The sequence below is a fragment of the Rhinopithecus roxellana genome, chromosome 13, assembly GCF_007565055.1.
Source record: "Rhinopithecus roxellana isolate Shanxi Qingling chromosome 13, ASM756505v1, whole genome shotgun sequence".
NCBI classification, from domain to species: Eukaryota; Metazoa; Chordata; class Mammalia; order Primates; family Cercopithecidae; genus Rhinopithecus; species Rhinopithecus roxellana.
Genome location: NC_044561.1, coordinates 19376219 through 19398725, shown reverse-complemented (window position 1 = coordinate 19398725; position 22507 = coordinate 19376219). Strand labels below are relative to the sequence as shown.

At 54.0% G+C, this 22507-nt stretch overlaps 2 protein-coding genes across 2 annotated transcripts; one reads left to right on the top strand and one right to left on the bottom strand.

Annotated features, from left to right (window-relative positions):
- The first annotated feature begins 2964 nt into the window (after window positions 1–2964).
- On the top strand, window positions 2965–8199 carry KLHDC7B (kelch domain containing 7B). Its single transcript, XM_030914378.1, has one exon. It carries the CDS (start codon window positions 3491–3493, stop codon window positions 7127–7129), a length of 3639 nt encoding a protein of 1212 aa, XP_030770238.1. The 5' UTR covers window positions 2965–3490; the 3' UTR covers window positions 7130–8199.
- Window positions 8200–8287: 88 nt separating this feature from the next.
- Window positions 8288–21996, bottom strand: SYCE3 (synaptonemal complex central element protein 3). Its single transcript, XM_010354941.1, has 3 exons — window positions 21908–21996; window positions 14549–14657; window positions 8288–8576 (listed from the first exon to the last, which is right to left on the bottom strand). Exons 2-3 carry the CDS (start codon window positions 14655–14657, stop codon window positions 8419–8421), a joined length of 267 nt encoding a protein of 88 aa, XP_010353243.1. The 5' UTR covers window positions 21908–21996; the 3' UTR covers window positions 8288–8418.
- Between the last annotated feature and the right edge of the window lie 511 nt (window positions 21997–22507).

The window sequence follows — 22507 nt, the reverse complement described above, 5'->3', positions numbered from 1 at the left end:
AGTTTTCAAAATCCAAAATTCCTCTTGCTACTCATTTCTAGTTCATTTTCTTGCTGTTTAATTTTGTTTTATTTATTTTTATTTATTTATTTATTTATTTATTTATTTATTTATTTATTTATTTAGATGGCGTTTCACTCTTGTTGCCCAGGCTGGAGTGCAGTGGTGCAATCTCGGCTCACCGCAACCTCCGCCTCCCCGGTTCACGTGATTCTCCTACCTCAGCCTCTTGAGTAATTGAAATTACAGGCATGCACCACCACGCCTGCCTCTGACATTCTTTGTTTTGTATAATCGTTTTTGATTGTACAATATTTCTTATTTTGAAAACCTTCCGGCCGGGCGCGGTGGCTCAAGCCTGTAATCCCAGCACTTTGGGAGGCCGAGACGGGCGGATCACGAGGTCAGGAGATCGAGACCATCCTGGCTAACACCGTGAAACCCCGTCTCTACTAAAAATACAAAAACTAGCCGGGCGAGGTGGCGGGCGCCTGTAGTCCCAGCTACTCGGGAGGCTGAGGCAGGAGAATGGCGTGAACCCGGGAGGCAGAGCTTGCAGTGAGCTGAGATCCGGCCACTGCACTCCAGTCCGGGCGACAGAGCGAGACTCCGCCTCAAAAAAAAAAAAAAAAAAAAAAAAAAAAAAAAAAAAAAAAAAAAAAAAAAAAAGAAAACCTTCCAATCATAGAGAAACTTTACATTTGATGGAGTTTGCTGCTTTCTACATATTGTATGTGTGTGAGCTGTCTCTGTATTTAGTTCTCCATTTGGACTTACATCTTCATTTCACTATAGCACTACGAAATGTTTTAGAAAGGGCACAGCAGTGGCTGAGGCCAGCTTTGCCCAGGCTGGGTGATCAGGTGGTGGTGGGTTCTGGTGGACGCCAGTGTGCAGGTGGCGATGGTGTCAGCAGGCGGGGACGACCCCCATTCTTATTGCACTTGTGTTATCTCTGAGGAAACAGCAGCTTCAGGTCTTAGGCAGGAGTCCCTTGCTCCTTGGAGAGGTTGGTACAGGGTTTCCTTCCTCCAGTGGCTGGGCCGCCTCCGCAGGTAATCAGAAGGGTGCTCCAAGGAGGCTGCTGAGGGTCGGACCTTCCCGGGACCCATTTTCTTGATTTTTTATCTTGAAAGTAAATTGTGATATTTGTGCTATCATAGCACAAGCAGCACGGTGACTCGCGTTTCACAGTGGTGCAGGTGATCTCATGTGCTTTTGAAGTCCTGCCACCTTTCTAGCAGTGCCACACTGGGGTTTTTTCGGTTCTTTGTAAAGAGGCGGGTCTTGCTATGTTGCTCAACTTGCTAGTCTTAAACTCTTTGGTTAGAGTGATCCTCCCACCTTGACCTCCCGAGTAGCTAGGATTGCAGGCGCAAGCCACTGTGCCTGGGTGTGCCACATTTTAGCTCTCCAGGAAGGTAGGAGGCAAAACTCCCACATTTCGGGGAGTGACCTGTCCTCAGGCACCTTCCCGACCGGGAGTTTCCCCACAAGGGACAAAGTTCTGCCCTTGATCTGACTTTTGACAAAGTGAGGCATTTCCCTTCCACAGAGAATGGGACTGAGCATGTCCTTGCTATAGGGGTCCTCACACCTGGGGGAGCTGGTGGGGTGACTTCCTCTGTTCAGTTCCTCCTACCATGGTGTCCTAAGGCACCATGGGCTGAACGCTGCCCTTGTTCTCTGACAGAGCCTGGGGTCTTCAGAAGCCGGGTGGAGTTGACTGATGGGCACTGAATGGCCTGTAAGAAGGTGCAGGTAGGGGGGTGTCATCTCCATCCTCTGAAGATTTGTGGACCCCAAACTTAACCAAGAGGCAGAGCCTGAGACTGGGACAGAGAATAAGGGCAGGATCTAGAAAGCCTTTCCCCAACTTGAGGTCCACCTTAAGGTGTGGGGCCTACCTTCACCCTCTCACTGTCATCTAATAGTCCCAGGGGGACCTGGGAGGTGAGTTACCTGAGGCTCAGTAGCATTCAGGCTGGGTGCCAGGGACACTCCTAGGCCATCTCCTTGCTGCTTGAGTAAGGGAGAAATCCCCAGGCCTACTGTGTCCCAGAGGAAGGAAAAATACACACAGCACTTTCCAGGGAGTCCTGCCTTTGTCCCAGGGACTCCAGGCTCTTTTTCATGTCTGAGCCCCACCTGGCACCTGTCCCAAGACTCACTCCTGAGATGGGATTAAGTAAGGAGCAGATGGAGGAGCCAAGGCTTCTTCCTCAGGAAGTCAGTGCTCACATCCGACAGAGGCACCCACATGCCGGCCTGAACCAGGGCTAGGAGGTACCAGCCAGGATGTGGTCTTGCGGGCGAGTCCTCAGCTCAGATAAGGGAAGGCTGAGGACTGAGATGAAGACACCCAGAGTCTGGCTATTAGAGCACCTGGGGCCAGAGGGGGGTGGTTTCTAAAGGATCCAGGTGCTGGCTGACGCGGTAACTAGAGCAGGGGGCAGGCTGGACTCAGGGCTCACCACGGACACAGTGAGAGTCTCATCTGGGCAGTCAAGACACTCTCGATGAGTGCAGGGGGTCTAGGAGATCCTAGAAGGTCTAGGTGGGCTGAAATAAGCCTGGCCATAAAGAGAGAAATATGTTTGGATTTTTTTTATCCCATTTATTTTTTTTTCTGTTGACTTGAAAACCCTATCCCATGTCTGGTGAACCCAGAGCAAGGAGTCCAGAAGCTGCTGGAGGAGGAGCTATGGGAACCTCTGCCTCCCCTCTATGCTCCCTCCCTGTGCCCCAAGGCAAATTTCCACTGCACTCCTGCAATGATAATGCTCACTGCCAGGACCCATGCCCAGGGTCTCCCTCTTCAGCTCGAGAGACCACCATCAGGCACGGTCCCCACCCCTCCCGTGCTGGCCCCCCCCTCCCGTGCTGGCCCCCACCCCTCCCGTGGTGCCCACTCCCCCCCCCCCCCGTGCTGGCCCCCACCCCTCCCGTGCTGGCCCACGGTGGAATCAGCCTCTCCAGTTTCTGGTGATTTCATCAGGGCCGCATCACATTGCTAGAGCTGGAGATAACATCTCCCTGTGGGTAACCCTTCCCTGCCAAGCCCCCTGAAGCTGGACCCAGGCTGAGAGGAGAGACTCTGGGGTGTGGAATGAATTTAGGGATGTGAGGGTCTACCAGGCAGAAGCAGGTTGGCTGTGATGTCAGCACAGAGCTCAGGAACGCTGCCATTGGACCCTGGGGCCTTTGAGGAGAAGAGGGCAGGAGCTGGTGAGGTGCTTGCAGAGACCCTGGGCTCCTATCCTACCATAAGCCTCACTGTTTCCTGATATCTGCAGCCAGGCCCTACTGATACCCCCAGGCCTGGGTGCAAGCAGAGACCCTACCCTTCCCAGGCCCTGGAGGACTGGTCCACCTTAACTGGGCAGCCCTTGGGGCGGGCGCTGGCCGGTGCCCCAGCCCAGGTCTCTGTGCTCTGTATGCACTGCCAGCCTGCCATCAGGCCCCTTGCAGCGGGTTGCAGCCCTGAACCATGATCCAGGGCACCTTGGAGCCAGACGGTCCCCTCTGGGGCTGGGACTGGGACAGTGACAATGACTGGGATAGTGCTGTGCTGGCCCTCCTGGCGCTGGCTGTGGTGGCTGCCACAGCGCTGGCCTTACACTGGTTTGGCTCCGGGCACGACCAAGAGGCGGCAGGACCAGTGTCCACAGCCCTCGGGGCTCAACCTCATCAGGCAGGAGGAGCGGATCTGGCCCTGCAACCGAAGTCCAAGGTTAGTGATGGCAGCGAGGGGCCGAGCCCAGGGCAGGGGAAACTGGAGCCCCCAGGACGCGGCCAGCGGAGCCCTGTCCCTGCTGCAGCCCCGGGCGGGGGCCCGGCCACCATGGCCCGGCTTCCACTCAAGACAGCTGTCGAGGAGGCCCGCAGAGGGGCATTAGGACAACAACGGGGCAGAGCCACCCCCACGGCCCCCCGAGCGGAAGGAAAGGAGCCTCCCAGGCCAGGCACTGCCCTCCTGGGCAGGAGCGAAGAGCTGGGGATGTCCGCCCCGCTCCTGATCCACTTCACTCCTCGGAGCCCTGGCAGCGAAGCGGAGGCGCAGGCGGAGACAGGTGGTGTCAGGGCACCCTCTTGCCAGGCGGCGGGCCCCGCGGGGCAACAGGACACTGGCCCCTGGCAGGCGGGCGCAGGGCCCTCGGGCTCGCTGGGGAGAGGCCGGGGCCGGCGGCGGAGGATGGACGCTGGCTCCGGAGACAGAGCCCGCCGCCCCCGGAAACTGGACCCGCTTCGCCTGGGCGCCGCGGGGAGCGTGTGGGACGCGGTGGATGAGGCCGCCGCCCTGGACGCCCACGCGCGCGGCCTGCCCACAGGACCCCCACTCGCCCAGGAGCCCGCACCCCCGGCGCTGCCCGCGCCCTGCGCCCCGCAGCCTGGGTCTCAGACGGGGGGCTCTGGGGCTAAGGTTGGCTGGAGCAGGGCGGCTTCGGGGGTCGCTGCCACCGGAGGAGGCTGGCCCTGGGCCAGCAGGGAGGTCCCGAGCACCCGGAGCTTTGGCCCAGCCCCAGGCTCTACGCGCCCCTGGCTAGACAGTCCGCCTCAAGGACGCCCACTCTCGTCCCAAGGGCCGGGGGCCTCAGGGGCCAACGATGCGCGCGAGGCCGGGGCTGACGGCCCCCGAGACGACAGTCCTGCCGCTGACCTGGGGCGCACCCGGCCCCTGGAGCAAGCAAAGCCGGCCGCAGCCTTCCGCAGCCGCGCCCCTTCCCAGAGCCGTGAGCCTGGCGCGCTGTCTGCCTCCCTCCCCGCAGCTCCCGGCCCCGGGTTCCCACCTGAAGCCCTGACTCTCCCGACCCCGTCTCCTTCAGATTTTTTGCCCCTGGGGGTTACCCAGGGTCCTTCTGTGGGCAAAAATCTCAGAGCAGCGCTAGACCCAAGTTCAGCCTCAGTCCAAGTCTTAACTTCAGTTCCAATCTCAGTCCAAGCCCCAGCCCTGGCCTCATCCCCTGCATCAGTACAGACCCCAGCCCCCACCTCAACCTCATCCCCCACCTCAGCTCCAACCCCAGCTCCAACCTCAGCTCCAACTTCAACCCCAGCCCCAGCCCCAAGTCCAGCTACAACTCCAGCCCCAGCTCCAGCTCCAGCCCCAACTCCAGCCCCAGGCCCAGTCCCAGTCCCAACCCTCACCTCAGCCCCAATCCCAGCCCTAACCCCAGCTCCAACTCCAGCCCCGACCCCAGTCACATCTCCTGCCCCAGCAGCATCCCCTGCCCCAGCTGCATCCCCTGCCCCAGCTGGTGGGTCAAAGCCTCAGGAGAGTGTGGCTCTCCCCAGCCGCTACCAGGAGGGGCAGGTCTCAGCCAGCTGGGGAAACCTTACTGCCATGGTTCTCAGAAGCCACCCCTTCCCCAGGCAAGAGAGGCCCCAAGGGAGTGTCCCAAGGGCGGTTCCTGGGAGCCCTGTGGATCCCAGCACTTCCACAAACTCTGAGGACAGAGATGGCCCCTCTTCTTCAGTGGGGACAGTCATGGGGACAGATATAGGGGGCCTGGTTGAGGCTGGAGGTCAGCCACAGACAAGAAGCTCCGAGACCAACGGAACGCCCAGCCCAGACCCTCCCCCAGGCCTAAGAGGAGAGGGAACCAGGGAGAAAAGTCTAGACTCCCTGTCCCAAGGCGCAGTGCCCAGGGGCCCCCCACAGCCGTCTGCACAGAGGCTGTCTGGCCCCGTGGCCTGCTCCTCTGTGAGGCTCTCACAGCCGGTACCCCAGCCACGGAAACGCAGCAGGTGTGAAATCGCCCCGACCTCGCAGCAGGAGGTCAGGCCGGCTGCCTCAGGGGACCCTCAAGAGGAGCCGCCGGGGGAGGGGGGCAGCCCTGCCAGCCGCAGCGGGGCGCTCACAGAGAAGCAGAAGGAGGCCCGGAAACTCCTGGTGTTTCTGCAGAGGCCCGGGAGTTGGGGGGTGGTGGAGGGGCCCCGGAAACCCAGCTCCCGGGCCCTGGAGCCCACCACGGCGGCGGCCCTGCGGCGGCGGCTGGACCTGGGCAGTTGCCTGGACGTGCTGGCCTTTGCCCAGCAGCACGGGGAGCCCGGCCTGGCGCAGGAGACCTACGCGCTGATGAGCAACAACCTGCTGCGAGTGCTGGGAGACCCGAGCCTCTACCGCCGGCTGAGCGCAGCCGACCGCGATCGCATCCTCAGCCTGCGGACTGGCCGGGGCCAGGCGGTGCTGGGCGTCCTCGTACTGCCCAGCCTCTACCAGGGGGGCCGCTCAGGGCTCCCCAGGGGCCCTCGTAGCGAGGAGCCTCCTGTGGTGGCCCCTGTGCCCCTGCCTCTACGTTCGCACCTGCATGTGTTCAACCCCCGGGAGAACACCTGGCGGCCCCTGACCCAGGTGCCCGAGGAGGCCCCGCTCCGGGGCTGCGGTCTCTGCACCATGCACAACTACCTGTTCCTGGCGGGGGGCATCCGTGGCTCCGGTGCCAAGGCCGTCTGCTCCAACGAGGTCTTCTGCTACAACCCTCTGACCAACATCTGGAGCCAGGTTCGGCCTATGCAGCAGGCCCGAGCCCAGCTCAAGCTGGTGGCCCTGGACGGGCTGCTATATGCCATCGGTGGCGAGTGCCTGTACAGCATGGAGTGCTACGACCCGCGTACAGATGCCTGGACCCCACGCGCGCCTCTCCCCGCAGGCACCTTCCCTGTGGCTCACGAGGCTGTGGCCTGCCGTGGGGACATCTATGTCACAGGGGGTCACCTCTTCTACCGCCTGCTCAGGTACAGTCCCGTGAAGGATGCTTGGGACGAGTGCCCATACAGTGCCAGCCACCGGCGTTCCAGCGACATCGTGGCGCTCGGGGGCTTCTTATACCGCTTCGACCTGCTGCGGGGTGTGGGCGCTGCGGTGATGCGCTACAACACGGTGACCGGCTCCTGGAGCAGGGCTGCCTCCCTGCCCCTGCCCGCCCCCGCCCCACTGCGCTGCACCACCCTGGGTAACACCATTTACTGCCTCAACCCCCAGGTCACTGCCACGTTCACGGTCTCTGGGGGAACTGCCCAGTTCCAGGCCAAGGAGCTGCAGCCCTTCCCCTTGGGGAGCACAGGGGTCCTCAGTCCATTCATCCTGACTCTGCCCGCTGAGGACCGGCTGCAGACCTCACTCTGAGTGGCAGGCAGAGAACCAAAGCTGCTTCACGGCTCTGCAGGGAGACCCTCCTGGGATGGGCCTGAGAGGCGGGGGCTCAGGGAGGGGGCTGGGATCAGAACTTCCTGCTCTTGTTTCTGGACAACTTTCCCCTTCTGCTTTAAAGACTGTCAATTATTTTGAAGCCCAGACACCCTCAGCCTCTTTCTGCCCGTTACTCCACACTCAAACTGTTTCCTGACTCAATTCTGTGCCTGCTTACAGACCCATTCAGCCTGCTCACACCCCTCTGTCTGTGGGACTCCCTATTCCCTAGAGCCAGGGACTGGTGCGTCCCCACAGACAAGGACCTGGCTTGCTGGAGCTCTGCTGAGCCGAGAGAGGAGGGGGTAGAAAACATTCACACCTCCTAGGCTCTGTCAGCAGGACAGGGAGCAAAAACGTCCCCAGGCAATGCCCTCGCCTCTGGGACTTTCTGCCTGTCCTAAGGCCTCCCCAGGTACCAACTCTGTAGCTAGCTGGGTCTGTTTGGTGCTGTGGATTCTCAAGGGCCTAGAACCCTTGCCTCTGAAACTGGGTCCATTTGTGCTGTCTTGCAGGCTGCAGCCCCTACCCATACCCCCAGCTCACACCAGGCCAGGCCCACTCTGGGCTCACCACCCTCTGCAGCCTTGTGAGGCTCTCCCAGCCCCTCCAGAAGCCCACCCCACTTCTCACCAATCCCCCACCTCTAAATGAGGCCTGAGCGTCACCCTAGTTCTGCCCGTTTTTAGCTGTGTGGACTTGGACATTTGACTTCCCTTTCTCCTTGTCTGTAAAACGTGGACAGTGGACATCTGTCGCCCAGGAGAGTTGTGGGAGACAGGACTGCAGCTGTGAGCACCTTGCACGGTGTCCAGGACGCACAGCTCAATCCATGCTGTGTTTTCTCCCCTTACGCACTTGGAAACCCATGCTAGAAAGGTGAATAAATCTGACGATGGCCCACTCCAACCTCCAGCCTGGGTGTCCCTGTCTGGGCTCTTTTTTTTTGTTTTTTATTCTATGTTCAGCACCACTGGCACCAAATACATTTTAATTCACCGAAAGCACCTGCAGCTTGCACTTGTCGTGTTTTGTTCACAAGGCTTGATATGCAGCTGGGTGGATCATGGCATGGGAGAGAAGAGGTCCTCGGGCTGTGCTTAAAAATAAGTTTATTAAGAAACAATTACAGTGCATACAGCTGTTCATGTGGGCACCAGCTCCATCCCCCAGGGACCTCTTCATGGGCAGAGGGTGGCATGGCAGCTGTGGTGGGCCAGTGGGGCCTACGGTCTTTGCTTGGTCTCATGCAGCAGCTCTTGCCAGTTCTTCTCCATCTCCTCCTTGCAGTTGACGAAGGCATCCTCCAGCCGACGCATGGACTCGGCCAGCGTGGGGTTGGTGCGCATCACCACCATGTCATAGGCCATCCAGGTTGCCTGCACTGCAACAAGCAGACAGGCCTGGTCAGGCCACAGAGAGGGGCTGCAGCTCCGGGGTACTCCAGAAGGGTCAGATGCTTGCAGCTGGGCTCAGCACCTGGAGGCCCAGACCCTGCTGAGGCACCCAGTTACTCCAGGGAGAGAGAGCTGGTAGGCTACTTGTTACAGGCTCATAAAAACTCCCTACAAATATCCATAGTGACACTTCCTAGTCTCATGCAAGGCATAACTCCTGGATACACCAGACATGATGTTAAAAAGCTAGAGGCCGGTCTGATACGAAATGTGAGGAGAATTAGAGCAAACCACAGCTCCTTACCTACATGCAGTTCACAGCCAGTGGCTGCAGGTGGCCCCTGAGGAGTCCTAACATCTACCCAAGCTCACACACTCAGGCAGAGCTGACTGTTCCTAGTCCTGCAAGACCCCAGCCTCATATCACCTTATGTTCAGCGGCCTGGGATGCCTGCCCACTTCCACCTGGGCACCTCCATGCTTTTGCCGAGGCCCAAGCCTGGGGCTTCTCCTCTTGGGAAGGTGTCCTTGACCATCTACCAATGAACTGACAGACTCTCTTGCTCTTTCCCTCTGACAGCAACTTGAAGGTAGCATTCCCTGGGCCTATAGGTGGACACATGCTTCTTGTGTGAACCCAAAGGAAGTGTGTGCAGAAATCCCGCCTCCAACCTTTTCTCTGCATAGTCCACTGGCTGGTGTGGTTCAGCCCTCTACAAATATACAGAACAAAGGTCATCTCCCCTCTGCACGACAACCAACTGTAGATAGCAAACATATCCCTTTAAAATTCCTCTTTGTGAAATCCTAACAAGCATCCCAGATCATTCCCGCACAGGGAGGCTGCAGACCACCTGGACAGCAGGTGCAGCAGGGACCTGGGAGCCAGAGCAGAGTATGCCTTCCAGCTCTCCACCTGCCAACTATGTGACCTGGAACAAGTGGCTTAAATACATCAATGCCGGCCGGGCGCAGTGGGTCACGCCTATAATCCCAGCACTTTGGGAGGCTGAGGGGGGCAGATCATGAGGTCAAGAGATTGAGACCATCCTGGCAAACATGGCCAGTGTTCCTGGCCCATCTCTACTAAAAATATAAAAATTAGCCAGGTGTGGTGGTGGATGCCTGTAGTCCTAGCTACTAGGGAGGCTGAGGCAAGAGAATCGCCTGAACCTGGAAGGTGGAGGTTGCAGTGAGCCAAGATTGCACCACTGCACTCCAGCCTGGGCAACAGAGTGAAACTTTGTCTCAAAAAAAAAAAAAAAAAAATCTATCTATCTATCTATCTATCTATCTATCTATCTATCTATTTATCTATCTATCTATCTACTATATCTATATCTATATCTATCTCAGTCTCCTCATCTTTGGAGACTCACGAGGAAACTCTACCAATCTCATGGCTTACTGTGAGGATTAAATGGGTGATATATGTAAACTGCCTGGCACACGTTATGGACTGAATGTGTCCCCCCAAATTCACCTGTTGAAATCCTAACCCCCGACGTGAGGTATTAGGAGGTCGGGTCTTTTGGAGATGATTAGGTCCTAAGGGTAGACCCTCCTGAATGGCATTAGTACCCCTTAAAGAAGAGACACAAGAGCTTACTCTCACTCTGTGCAAGGATATGTGAGGCTCTATGTGAGGATACGAGAAGGTGGCTGGTCGGGCGCGGTGGCTCATACCTATAATCCCAGCACTTTGGGAGGCTGAGTTGGGTGGATCACTTGAGCTCAGAAGTTTGAGATTAGCCTGGGCAACATGTTGAAACCCTGTCTCTATAGAAAATATAAAATTTAGCTGGGCGTGGTGGTGTGCACCTGTAGTTGCAACTATTCAGGAGGCTCAGGTGAAAAAAAGGATCCCTTGAGCCTGGAAGGTGGAGGTTGCAGTGAGCCAAGATTGCACCACTGCACTCCAGCTTGGGCGACAGAGTGTGACCCTGTCTCAAAAGAGAAAAAAAAAAAAAAAAAAGAAGAAGGTGACCATCGGCCAGGCACAGTGGCTCACGCCTGTAATCCCAGCACTTTGGGAGGCCGAGGCGGGTGGATCATGAGGTCAGGAGATCGAGATCATCCTGGCTAACACAGTGAAACCCTGTCTCTACTAAAAATACAAAAAAATTAGCTGGGCGTGGTGGTGGGCACCTGTAGTCCCAGTTACTCGGGAGACTGAGGCAGGAGAATGGCGTGAACACGGGAGGCGGAACTTGCAGTGAGCAGAGATTACTCCACTGCACCCCAGCCTGGGCGACAGAGTGAGATGCCGTCTCAAAAAACAAAAACAAAAAACAAACAAACAAAAAAAAACAGAAGAAGGTGACCATCCACAAACCAGGAAGAGACTTCTTACCAGATACCAGATCTGTTGGCACCTTGATCTTGGACTTCCGAGCTTCGAGAAACGAATGTTTGTCTTGTACTGCTTTTGAGTTGAGATCTTGCTCTGTTGCCCAGACTGGAGTACAGTGGCAAAATCATGGCTCACTGCAGGCTCCAAACCCTCGGCTTGACTGATCCTCCCACCTCAGCCTCTAAGAGGCTGGGACCACAGGTGTGCAACACCATGCCCAGCTGTTTTTTGTTTTTTGTTTTTTGTTTTTGAGATGGAGTTTCGCTCTTGTTGCCTAGGCTAGAGTGCAATGTCGCGATCTCGGCTCACCGCAACCTCCACCTTCCAGGTTCAAACAATTCTCCTGCCTCAGCCTCCTGAGTAGCTGGAATTACAGGCATGTACCACCACGCCCGGCTAATTTTGTATTTTTAGTGGAGACTGGGTTTCTCTATGTTGAGGCTGGTCTCGAACTCCTGACCTCAGGTGATCCACCCACCTCGGCCTCCCAAAGTGCTGGGATTACAGGCATGAGCCACCGTGCCCGGCCATAACAGAAAAACAAGTTTTTTTGAGTGCAAATTAAATCATTGTTTCTTGGCTACAATAATCCTCTAGAGAGTTGCAGATTATAACTTTTCCTCATATTTTTAGTTGGTGCCCTAATAGAATAGGTTCCTTATTCCGTTCTAATGCACAAATTACTCTTATAATTGTCAAACTTATCTCTCCTCATTTTACTTCCCAGGAAACTAAAATCATGGTATTCTGAAGATGACCAAAGATATGAATCTCCCTCATTTGGCGTCGTACTCAGCCCGGATCTGTTTCACTGCAAATGCTCTGCTGCTAAAACTATACAAGCATCCTCCCTCTATGCCCAGGGATTATCACAGAAGAGAGAGTCTCACTCTGTCCCCCAGGCTGGAGTGCAGTGGTGTGATCTCAGCTCACTGCAAGTTCGGTCTCCTGGGTTCAAGTGATTCTCCTGCCTCAGCCTCCCAAGTCGCTGGTATTACAGGCGTCCACCACCATGCCCAGCTAATTTTTGTATTTTTATTAGAGATGGAGTTTCACCATATTGGCCAGGCTGGTCTTGAACTCCTGACCTTGTGATCCTCCTGCCTTGGCTTCCCAAAGTGCTGGGATTACAGGCATGAGCCACTGCATCCAGCCTGTAGCAGATTTATATAAAAATGGAATACGTGGCTGGGCGCGATGGCTCATGCCTGTTATCCCAGCACTTTGGGAGACCAAGGTAGGCAGATCACGAGGTGAGGAGATTGAGACCATCCTGGCTAACACGGTGAAACCCCGTCGGTACTAAAAACACACACACACACACAAACACACACACACACACACACACACACAATAGCCATGCGTGGTGGTGGGCACCTGTAGTCCCAGCTACTCAGGAGGGTGAGACAGAAGAATGGCATGAACCCGGGAGGGAGAGCTTGCAGTGAGCCGAGATCGCGCCACTGCACTCCAGCCTGGGTGACAGAGCGAGACTCCATCTCAAAAAAGAAAAAAAAGAAAAAAAGCAGTGTAGGTCCTTTGGCATGCCAGATGGTTTAGGATTAAATGTTAAAAAGGAATACAAAGAAAAGTAGAAGAAAATACAATTAATCCCAGCACTTTGGGAGGCCGAGACGGGCGGATCACGAGGTCAGGAGATCGAGACCATCCTGGCTAACACGGTGAAACCCCGTCTCTACTAAAAAAATACAAAAAACTAGCCGGGCGAGGTGGCGGGCGCCTGTAGTCCCAGCTACTCGGGAGGCTGAGGCAGGAGAATGGCGTAAACCCGGGAGGCGGAGTTTGCAGTGAGCTGAGATCTGGCCACTGCACTCCAGCCTGGGTGACAGAGCGAGACTCCTTCTCAAAAAAAAAAAAAAAAAAAAAAAAAAAAAAAAAAAAAAAGAAAATACAATTAAATATTTCACTGATCTCAGATTAGGAAAAGACATTCTAGGTGTCAAAATAATGGGAATAAATTAGAAAGGAAAATATTGATAGATTTTTCACTACATAAAACTGTTTGCTGGCTGGGCATAGTGGCTCACGTGTGTAATCCTAGCACTTCGGGAGGCCAAGGCAAGTGGATCACCTGAGGTCAGGAGTTCGAGACCAGCCTGGCCAAAATGGTGAAACCTCGTCACTACTAAAAATACAAAAATTAGCCGGGCGTGGTGGTGGGCACCTGTAATCCCACCTACCCAGGAGGCTGAGGCAGGGGAATCACTTGAATCCAGGAGGCAGAGGTTGTAATGAGATCGCATCATTGCACTCAAGCCTGGGTGACAGAGTGACACTCCATCTCAAAAAAAAAAAAAGGCCAGGCGCAGTGGCTCACATCTGTAATCCCAGCACTTTGGGAGGCTGAGGTGGGCAGATCACAAGGTCAGGAGATCGAGACCATCATGGCCAACATGGTGAAACCCCATCTCTATTAAAAATACAAGGCCAGACGCGGTGGCTCACACCTCTAATCCCAGCACTTTGGGAGGCTGAGGCGGGCGGATCACGAGGTCAGGAGATAGAGACCATCCTGGCTAACACAGTGAAACCTCATCTCTACTAAAAATACAAAAAATTAGCCAGGCATTGTGGCGGGCACCTGTAGTCCTAGCCACTCAGGCGGCTGAGGCAGGAGAATGGCGTGAACCTGGGAGGCGGAGCTTGCAGTGAGCCAAGACTGCGCCACTGCACTCCAGCCTGGGTGACAGAGTGAGACTCCATCTCAAAATAAATAAATAAATAAATAAATAAATAAATAAATAAATAAAATCAAGCTGTGCTCTGACCACCTTGGGCACATGTCATTAGGACCCCCTGAGGCTGTGTCACAGGTAAGTGTCCCCAAACTTGGTAAAATAAACTTTCTAAATTAACTGATACGTGTCTCAGCTATTCACAGTTCACAAGTACATAGGCAAAATATTGCAAACATTTCTAAGTATAAATTTTCTAAAGTCTGCTCTAGTGAACATAAATTTTTTGATCAGGCACTCTGGCTCACACCTGTGATCCCAACACTTTGGGAGGCCAAGGTGGGTGTACTGCTTGGCCAAAATTGGTTCAAGCCGTGAGGAGAAGGATAAATTGGGTATGTCTCATTATACCTGCCTCTCCTTTGGAATTCAGAAAAAGGTGACCGGCATTAACATGAACACAGACCTTAAGTTTGATAAGAAACCTTTACAATCTATTCCCTCTGAAGCCTGCCATCTGGAGGCTTCCTCTGCATGATAAAACTTTGGTCTCCACAACCCCTTATCGTCATAACCCAGACATTCCTTTCTATTGATTCCAGGTCTTTAGACAATAACTCTTTCCACCAGTTGCCAATCAGAAAAAATTTAAATCTACCTATAACCTGGAATCATCCCCCTATGAGTTGTCCCACCTTTCCAGATCGAACCAATGTACCTCTTACAGGTACTAACTGATGTATTCTCTCTCCCTAAAACGTATAAAAGCAAGCTGTACCCTGCCAACCTTGAGCATATGTCCTGAGGACCTCCTGAGGGTGTGTCATAGGTGCATCCTTAACCTTGGCAAAATAAACTTTCTAAATTGATTGAGACCTGTCTCAGATGCTTTTGGGTTCACACATCCTACCTGAGATTTTCTCCATCTCTTCCAATAGTTTTTCCAAGTCCTTATTCAGATCTGACAGCATTTTCAGCATGTTGTCATAGTTTCTTTCCTCAGGGTCAGCATCAGCCATCTAGGCAATGCACAGAAAGAAGCTGCAGTGAGATAGACCCACATTTCAATTCCAGCTCCACTGGTTATAACTCAGTGATTTCTCCAAGGAATTCCTTCCCCATCTCTCAGATTCAGACAATACCACTTCCTCCACAGGGCTGTTGTGAAGGTTAAATGGGAAATGACTAAAGGCCCCAGCATAGCATTTGGCACATATAAGTCATCCTTCCCCTTTTTTCCATCCTTGCCATACAAACGTAGCTGAAGGCTGGAGTCATTAACACAGAAAACATCTTCATCATCATAAGGAAAAAAGTCTGTCATAATGGTGACATGGAATTTTTTCCGGCAAAACCATACTGAGTTCCCACTAAGATGCGAGCTATTGTGCTGATATGTTATAAAGATACAATTCCTGTACCTAAGGAATTTCTAGTGCAATATGGGAGTAAGTCACACACACCATATGACAAACCAGGATATGACAGATGTCAAAGCAGTTAATGTAATAATGACAGACGTCAAGCAATGGGAGCCTGGAGGAGGGTAAGTTTAATTTTAAAATATGAAATGATTCATACATTAAAAAATTATAATCAACTTAATTTTCCAGAAGAATTCTCCTGGGCATTAGAGGCAGTGACCCATAGAGACTGTCCTGGTTCTGGAATTGAGCTGCCTGGGTTCAAATCTTGGCTCCACCACATATCAGCAGTGTTATGTTTAGCAACTTACACATATTCTTGACAAATTTTTGGTAATTTTTGTATTTTTTTTTTTTTTTTTTTTGAGACGAAGTTTTGCTCTTGTTGCCCAGGCTGGAGCACAATGGCATGACCTCGGCTCACCACAACCTCTGCCTCCTGGATTCAAGTGATTCTTCTGCCTCAGCCTCTTGCGTAGCTGGGATTACAGGCACACACCACCATGCCCAGCTAATTTTGTATTTTTAGTAGAGACTCCATGTATTTTCTCCATGTTGGCCAGACTGCTCTCGAACTCCCGACCTCAGGTGATCCACCCACTTTGGCCTCCCAAAGTGCTGGGACTACAGGCGTGAGCCACCGCACCCAGCCAAGTTTTGTATTTTTTAAAAAGGGAATTATTAGTAGTACCTATATCTTGTGGAGTTTTGTGAGGATTAATTTAAATAAACTATATACTGTTCAGCACAGTACCTACCATAAGGAGCACTTAATAAATCATATCTGTTATTTAAAATGTTGAACAGTAATTAAATCACTCCAGATCCTCTCATCTTTATTAATATACATTAATTCATTCTGTTAATATTTGATGCTCACCTATTTATCTACAAGGCACTAGTAAGAAAGGAGAGAAATAGATTAATAATGTTGTAAGAGCTGTCAGGGAGCTTGTAACCTCATGAAGGTGAAGGAATGAGCCAGGTAAGCGTAAAACAGGGAGGGATGGGCCACAGATGCTGTGGTATTGTTCCCACTGTGCATGTGGGGAAAGCCTTCCTGGTCTTGACTTCAGAGTTATAGGCATCCACTCAGTTCTCCTGTGACTTCCTGGGCCTACCTCATCATGGTGCCTCTTAGCTGGTATGGTGATTATGGATTCCTCTACCTCCGCAACTAGAATGTGGGGTCCTGGAGAGTAGAAGACATCATTCCAATGAACTATTCCTAGTGTTCAGCTCAGAGCTAGGAAAACAGCAGTGCTTAATAAATATTGGCTGAATAAAGGAGTTGACTATTGTAAAGCTCTAATTCTGAAAGAAAATCATGATCTTGGCCAAGCGCAGAGGCTCACGCCGGTAACTCCAGCACTTTGGGAGGCCAAGGCGGGTGGATCACCTGAGGTCAGGTGTTTGGGACCAGCCTGGCCAAAATGGCGAAACCTCGTCTCTACTAAAAATATAAATTTTAGCCGGGCGCGGTGGCTCAAGCCTGTAATCCCAGCACTTTGGGAGGCCGAGACGGGCGGATCACGAGGTCAGGAGATCGAGACCATCCTGGCTAACACGGTGAAACCCCGTCTCTACTAAAAAAAAAAATACAAAAAAAGCTAGCCGGGCGAGGTGGCGGGCGCCTGTAATCCCAGCTACTCGGGAGGCTGAGGCAGGAGAATGGCGTAAACCCGGGAGGTGGAGCTTGCAGTGAGCCAAGATCGCGCCACTGCACTCTAGCCTGGGCGACACAGCGAGACTCCATCTCAAAAAAAAAAAAAAAAGAAAGAAAATTATTATCTTTCCCCTCTTGCCATCCTCCCTGTTAAGGGTAGAGATTCTGAGGGAGGGGCAAAGGGCCCTCCAGGAGGCCTGACAGGCAGATCTAAGAATGAGGGTGCAGGGGCAGAGTGTATGGTCTTTTGGGATCTGTAAAGGAGCTACTTCTGTGGGCATGGAGCCATTCCACACGCAAGGACACCATCCTGCTTTTTGGTAAGTTGGAATAGTTTGCTAAGCGTGAATGGGGAGGTACAGGCAGGTGGCAGAGCAGAGGGCTAACAGTGGGTGATGGGAGGAAGAAATGTCTGGAACACCTTCCTTAACCCTCTCCTATAGCTATTCCCTCTCCTTCCTTTCCCAGCTAGGCCTCACACATTTGCTTGTCCTCCTCACTCCACTGTCATCTGGCATCTGTCTCTGATACTCACTGACAACGCCCTCACCAAAGTCATAACTGGCACACCCAGGGCACTTTATGTCTTTCTTTTATTTAACATCTCTGCAGCACTGACATTTGGCCACTTTCTCCTGCTCAAAATCCTCTTCTCTTGATGTTTCAACCTTGTTTTCTCCAAACTCTGTCCACCTCTGGTAGTTCTTTCCCTGCTCTTTCTTGGCTCTCTCCTTTGCTGGCTCTAATGGGTCAAGCAGGGTCCTTTCAGCCCCTTCTCTTCTCACTACACACTCTTTTTTGTTTGTTTGTTTGAGACGGAGTCTCACTCTGTTGCCCAGGCTGGAGTGCAGTGGCGTGATCTTGGCTCACCGCAACCTCCACCTCCCAGGTTCAAGCAATTCTCCTGCCTCAGCCTTCTGAGCAGCTGGGATTACAGGCGCCTGCCACCATGCCCGGATAATTTTTGTATTTTCAGTAAAGATGGGGTTTCGCCATGTTGAGCAGGCTGGTCTCAAACTCCTGAACCTCAGGTGATCTACCTGCCTCGACCTCCCAAAGTGCTGGGATTACAGGTGTGAGCCACTATGCCTGGCCAGGACTTTGATTTTTTATTCTGAATGAGATGAGGAAACACTGGAAAAATCTGACAAAGGTGATGTGATTTGAATAATGACTTAAAAGGATCACTCTGGCTTCTATGTTGAGAATAGACTAAGGGGTGGAAATGGTGGAATAGGGACATCAGTTAGGAGGTAGCTGCAAAACTCCAGGTAAGGAATGATAAGGCTTGGACCAGAGTGTTAGAAGTGGAGGTAGTGGCCAGGCTTAGTCGCTCACGCCTGTAATCCCAGCACTTTGGAAGGCCAAGGCGGGGGGATCACAAGGTCAGGAGTTCAAGACCAGCCTGGCAAATATGACAAAACCCTGTCTCTACTAAAAATACAAAAATTAGCTGGGCATGGTGGTGCGTGCCTGTAGTCCCAGCTACTCAGGAGGTTGAGGCAGGAGAATCCCTTGAACCCAGAAGGTGGAGGTTGCAGTGAGCCGAGATTATGCCACTGCTCTCTAGCCTGGGTGACAGAGCAACACTCTGTTTCAAAAAAACAAAAACAAAAATAAATAAAAAGTGACCACTGGATTTGACAATCTGGAGATCACACAGGCAATCTTGACAGGAGCTGTTTTCATGCAGTGGCTGGAACAAGAGCCCAGTTGAAATGTTTCTAAAGAGAGGGAAGGAGAAGTAGAAACTGGTGAGTTTTACTTCAATGAGAAGCAGAGAAACAAGCCAGTACCTAGAATGTAATGTACAGTCACAGGGGTATTTTGTTTTAAGTTGGGAGATATTACACTAGTGTCAAAGATTACAGTATTTGGGCATGGCAGGCCCAGGCACGGTAGCTCATGCCTGGAATCCCAGTGCTTCGGGAGGCTAAAGTAGGAGAAATGCTTGAAGGCAGGAGTTTGAGAGCAGCCTGGGCAACAGTCTCCACAAAAAATATTTAAAAATAACCGGGTGTGTTGGTGCACACCTGCAGTCCTAGTTACTCAGGAGGCTGAGGTGGGACAGTTGTGCCACAGCACTCTAGTCTAGGGTACAGAGGAAGATCTGGAAGATCTCCTCTGCAAAATAAAAAAAAGGCTAAGTAAATTCAAGATATTTGATTGGGGTGTCACTGATCAACTCGGTGAGATGTTTCAGGAGAGGCATAAAAGTAAAAATATTTTCATGAATAATTAATGGATCATTAGACAAAATGGATCGTGTGTACAGATTTAGACGGGAAGGGGAGAAAAAAATAGGAGATAACTAGAACGTGATACAGAGTGAAGGTTTTTTGCTTTTTGAATTCTTCATGTTTCTAGGCTGTGTGGAAAGAGCTAGCTTGACAGAAAAGCCCCCAAGAATCAGGGGAAAGGGTAACTGATGGTGCAGGGACTGGTCTCAGACAAGTAAAGGGTCATTTCACCCTATGCAGGTAAGGGAAGGTAAGGAGGTAGGGATAGAATAAGGTAGGTAGAGGTCAAGGTAGGATGGCAAGGGGGGGATTTCAGGCCTGATGGTCTCTTAACTCCCTAACAAATGGCAATGAAAAGTTTCTTCTTGTAACAACAGACATTCTTGGTTTGAGGAGAATGATAAAGCTTTATCAAAGCTGCATGCCTCCCTAGGGGCACTTAGGCATGTGGCTGAAGCCACATGGCTACAGTGTCCTCAAGACCCTAAGATGGCACAGAGACAATGTCTGGAGTGTAGAAGGCCTGGGAATGTAAACATACACACAGTGGATGGATAAGGTAAGGACACTGAGGGCACAAGTATGAGAGTGGTTTAAGGGGTGCTTAAGATGATGGGGTGAAGCAGAGACATATAAAAGACGTAGTTTCTATAAGTGGGGCATTGGGGTGGCCCCAGGTAGATTTGGGGATAGAGCATGAGACTGCTAGAAGGATGGAGGCTGTGGCCAGAGTGGCACTGGATCTCAGAAGAGGGATGGATCTGAAAAGGAGATCCAGGGAGAGGGTGTGAAAGCTGATGTGGAGGAAGCAGCCACAGGATTAGAATTCATGGCATTTCTTCCCCGATGAGATTGCCTGGGATGACTGGGACTGGGTGGAGAAACAGGCCTGAGCCCACACCAAAGCAATGGAAAGGGGCTTAGGATGGGTGGCGGGAGTGTGGAGCGGGAGGAGTGCGGGGCAGGAGGAGTGTGGGACGGGAGGAGTGTGGGGTGGGAGGAGTGTGGAGCGGGAGTGTGGGGTCTGGGTTGGGTATCACTTTGGGTGTGAAGGACAGGGGTTGAGGGAGTCAGAGCCTAGAGTCTGGTTTGTGGTCTGAGTGTCTTGTCTGGTACAAAGAGTTTCTAATAGAGCCTGGGATCCCTCTCAGAATAAGGAATGTGAGGGGATAAGAGGGATGCATGGTGCAGAGATGTGCTCCTCTGTACGGGATGACAGCAGCATAGGAAGGGAATGTACCTGTGATGTGGGGAGGGAAGTCTTGGAGTTGGGGCTATGAAGAGTCTGGGCCAGGCCTGAAGTGCAGGTGGGAGGAAGCCAGAGGTGCGGGTGGGAACTTGGGGTGTGAGGTGGTGTGTGGACTCTGGGGTCCCAGGTGTGGCAGGTGTAAGGGTAAGAGGGGCAGGTTGCATGGAATGAGAAGCCCAGAGTGTGTAGACTTCAGGATCAGGAGTGTAGGGTGTGAGGAGATGGAGATGAGTTGCAAGGGGGTGAAGGACTGAGGTGAGGCATGTGAGGTGGGGAGAGTGGGGTATGGGGTGTGCAGTGAGGGGAGAGGGGGAGGAGTGAGGCGGGATAAGGGTGAGGGGTGAGGTGGCGTGAGGTGGGGTGAGGCGGGGTGAGGAGAGCGGGGGAGGGGTGAGGTGGGGTGAGGGGTGATGTGAGAGATGAGGGATGAGGGGTGAGGGGTGAAGGGTGAGGGGTGAGGTGGGGTGAGGTGAGAGGTGAGGCGGGGTGAGGTGAGGGGTGAGGTGAGAGGTGAGGCGGGGTGAGGTGAGGGGTGAGGTGAGGTGGGGTGACGGGTGAAGCAGGATGAGGGGTGAGGGGTGAGGGGTGAGGTGAGGTGGGGTGAGGTGGGGTGAGGCGGGGTGAGGTGAGGGGTGAGGCGAGGTGAGGCGGGGTGAGGCGGGGGTGAAGCAGGATAAGGGATAAGGGGTGAGGGGTGAGGGGTGAGGGGTGAGGTGAGGTGAGGTGAGAGGTGAGGCGGGGTGAGGTGAGGGGTGAGGCGAGGTGAGGCGGGGTGAGGGGTGAAGCAGGATGAGGGGTGAGGGGCGAGGCGGGTGAGGGGTGAGGTGGGGTGAGGCGGGGTGAGGCGGGGTGAGGCGGGGGTGAAGCAGGATGAGGGGTGAGGGGTGAGGTGAGGGGTGAGAGGTGAGGCGGGGTGAGGTGAGGGGTGAGGTGAGGTGAGGTGAGGGGTGAGGTGAGGTGAGGCGGGGTGAGGTGAGGGGTGAAGCAGGATGAGGGGTGAGGGGCGAGGCGGGTGAGGGGTGAGGTGGGGTGAGGTGGGGTGAGGCGGGGGTGAAGCAGGATGAGGGGTGAGGGGTGAGGTGAGGGGTGAGAGGTGAGGCGGGGTGAGGTGAGGGGTGAAGCAGGATGAGGGGTGAGGGGCGAGGCGGGTGAGGGGTGAGGTGGGGTGAGGCGGGGTGAGGCGGGGGTGAAGCAGGATGAGGGGTGAGGTGAGGGGTGAGGTGAGGGTGAGGCGGGGTGAGGTGAGGCGGGGTGAGGTGAGGCGGGGTGAGGTGAGGCGGGGTGAGGTGAGGGGTGAGGTGAGGGGTGAGGCGGGGTGAGGTGAGGGGTGAGGTGAGGTGAGGCGGGGTGAGGTGAGGGGTGAGGTGAGGTGAGGCGGGGTGAGGTGAGGGGTGAGGTGAGGTGAGGCGGGGTGAGGTGAGGGGTGAGGTGAGGTGAGGCGGGGTGAGGTGAGGGGTGAAGCAGGATGAGGCGTGAGGGGCGAGGCGGGTGAGGGGTGAGGTGAAGAGTGAGGCGGGGGTGAGGGGCGTTGGGGGAGGAGCACGGGGTGAGGGGTGAGTGGAGTCGGGTCGAAGCCAAGGGTCTGGTTTGGGGTTGGTGCCGCCGCGAACGCCAGGACAGGGTCAGGCGGAGCCCAGCCCTCAGGGCGCGTCGGGAGGGCCGGGGTCCGGGGCGGCGCGGCCTCGCTCACCTCCGGCTTGGCCCGCGCTCCGGTCCTGCTCTGGCGCCCCCAGCGGCCGCTTGAGGAACAAGGCCGCGCCTCGCGAGGGATGCCCCGCCCTTTCCGTTAGCGGACCCGCCCCGGAAGTGGCCTTTCGCCCTCATTGGATGTCCTCGGGAAAAGAGGCGGGTCATCCCGTGCTGCTCCCGCCGGTCTGCGGCGTCCGAGTCTGGGACTGGCAGGTGCGGTGCTGGGGACGTCCTGAGGTTGAAGGAGAATCCTGCGGAGATGAAGAGCTTCCCGGCCTGACAGTTTTGCCCCTACCTCCTTCTTGAGCTTAAGGATTTATACGCAGGGCCCCGTTTGCCTCCCCAGTGTCCCGGACAGCGCCCGGTACCAAAGGTGCTGGTAAACATTTGAGGAGCGAACGCCTCAAATGTTCGCTCATGAGGAGCGAACGCCCAGCTAGTTCCACTGTCACAGCGACCATGTGTGGTGGACATTGTCTGGCATGTGTCTTACAGAGGAGGCAGCCCAGGCTCAGGGAGACGAGGCAGAGGTGCACGCAGGTCCATGTGGGCTGGAAAGTGCTGGGGTCTCCCGGGCGCTCCTGGTCTCCAGGCAAGAACT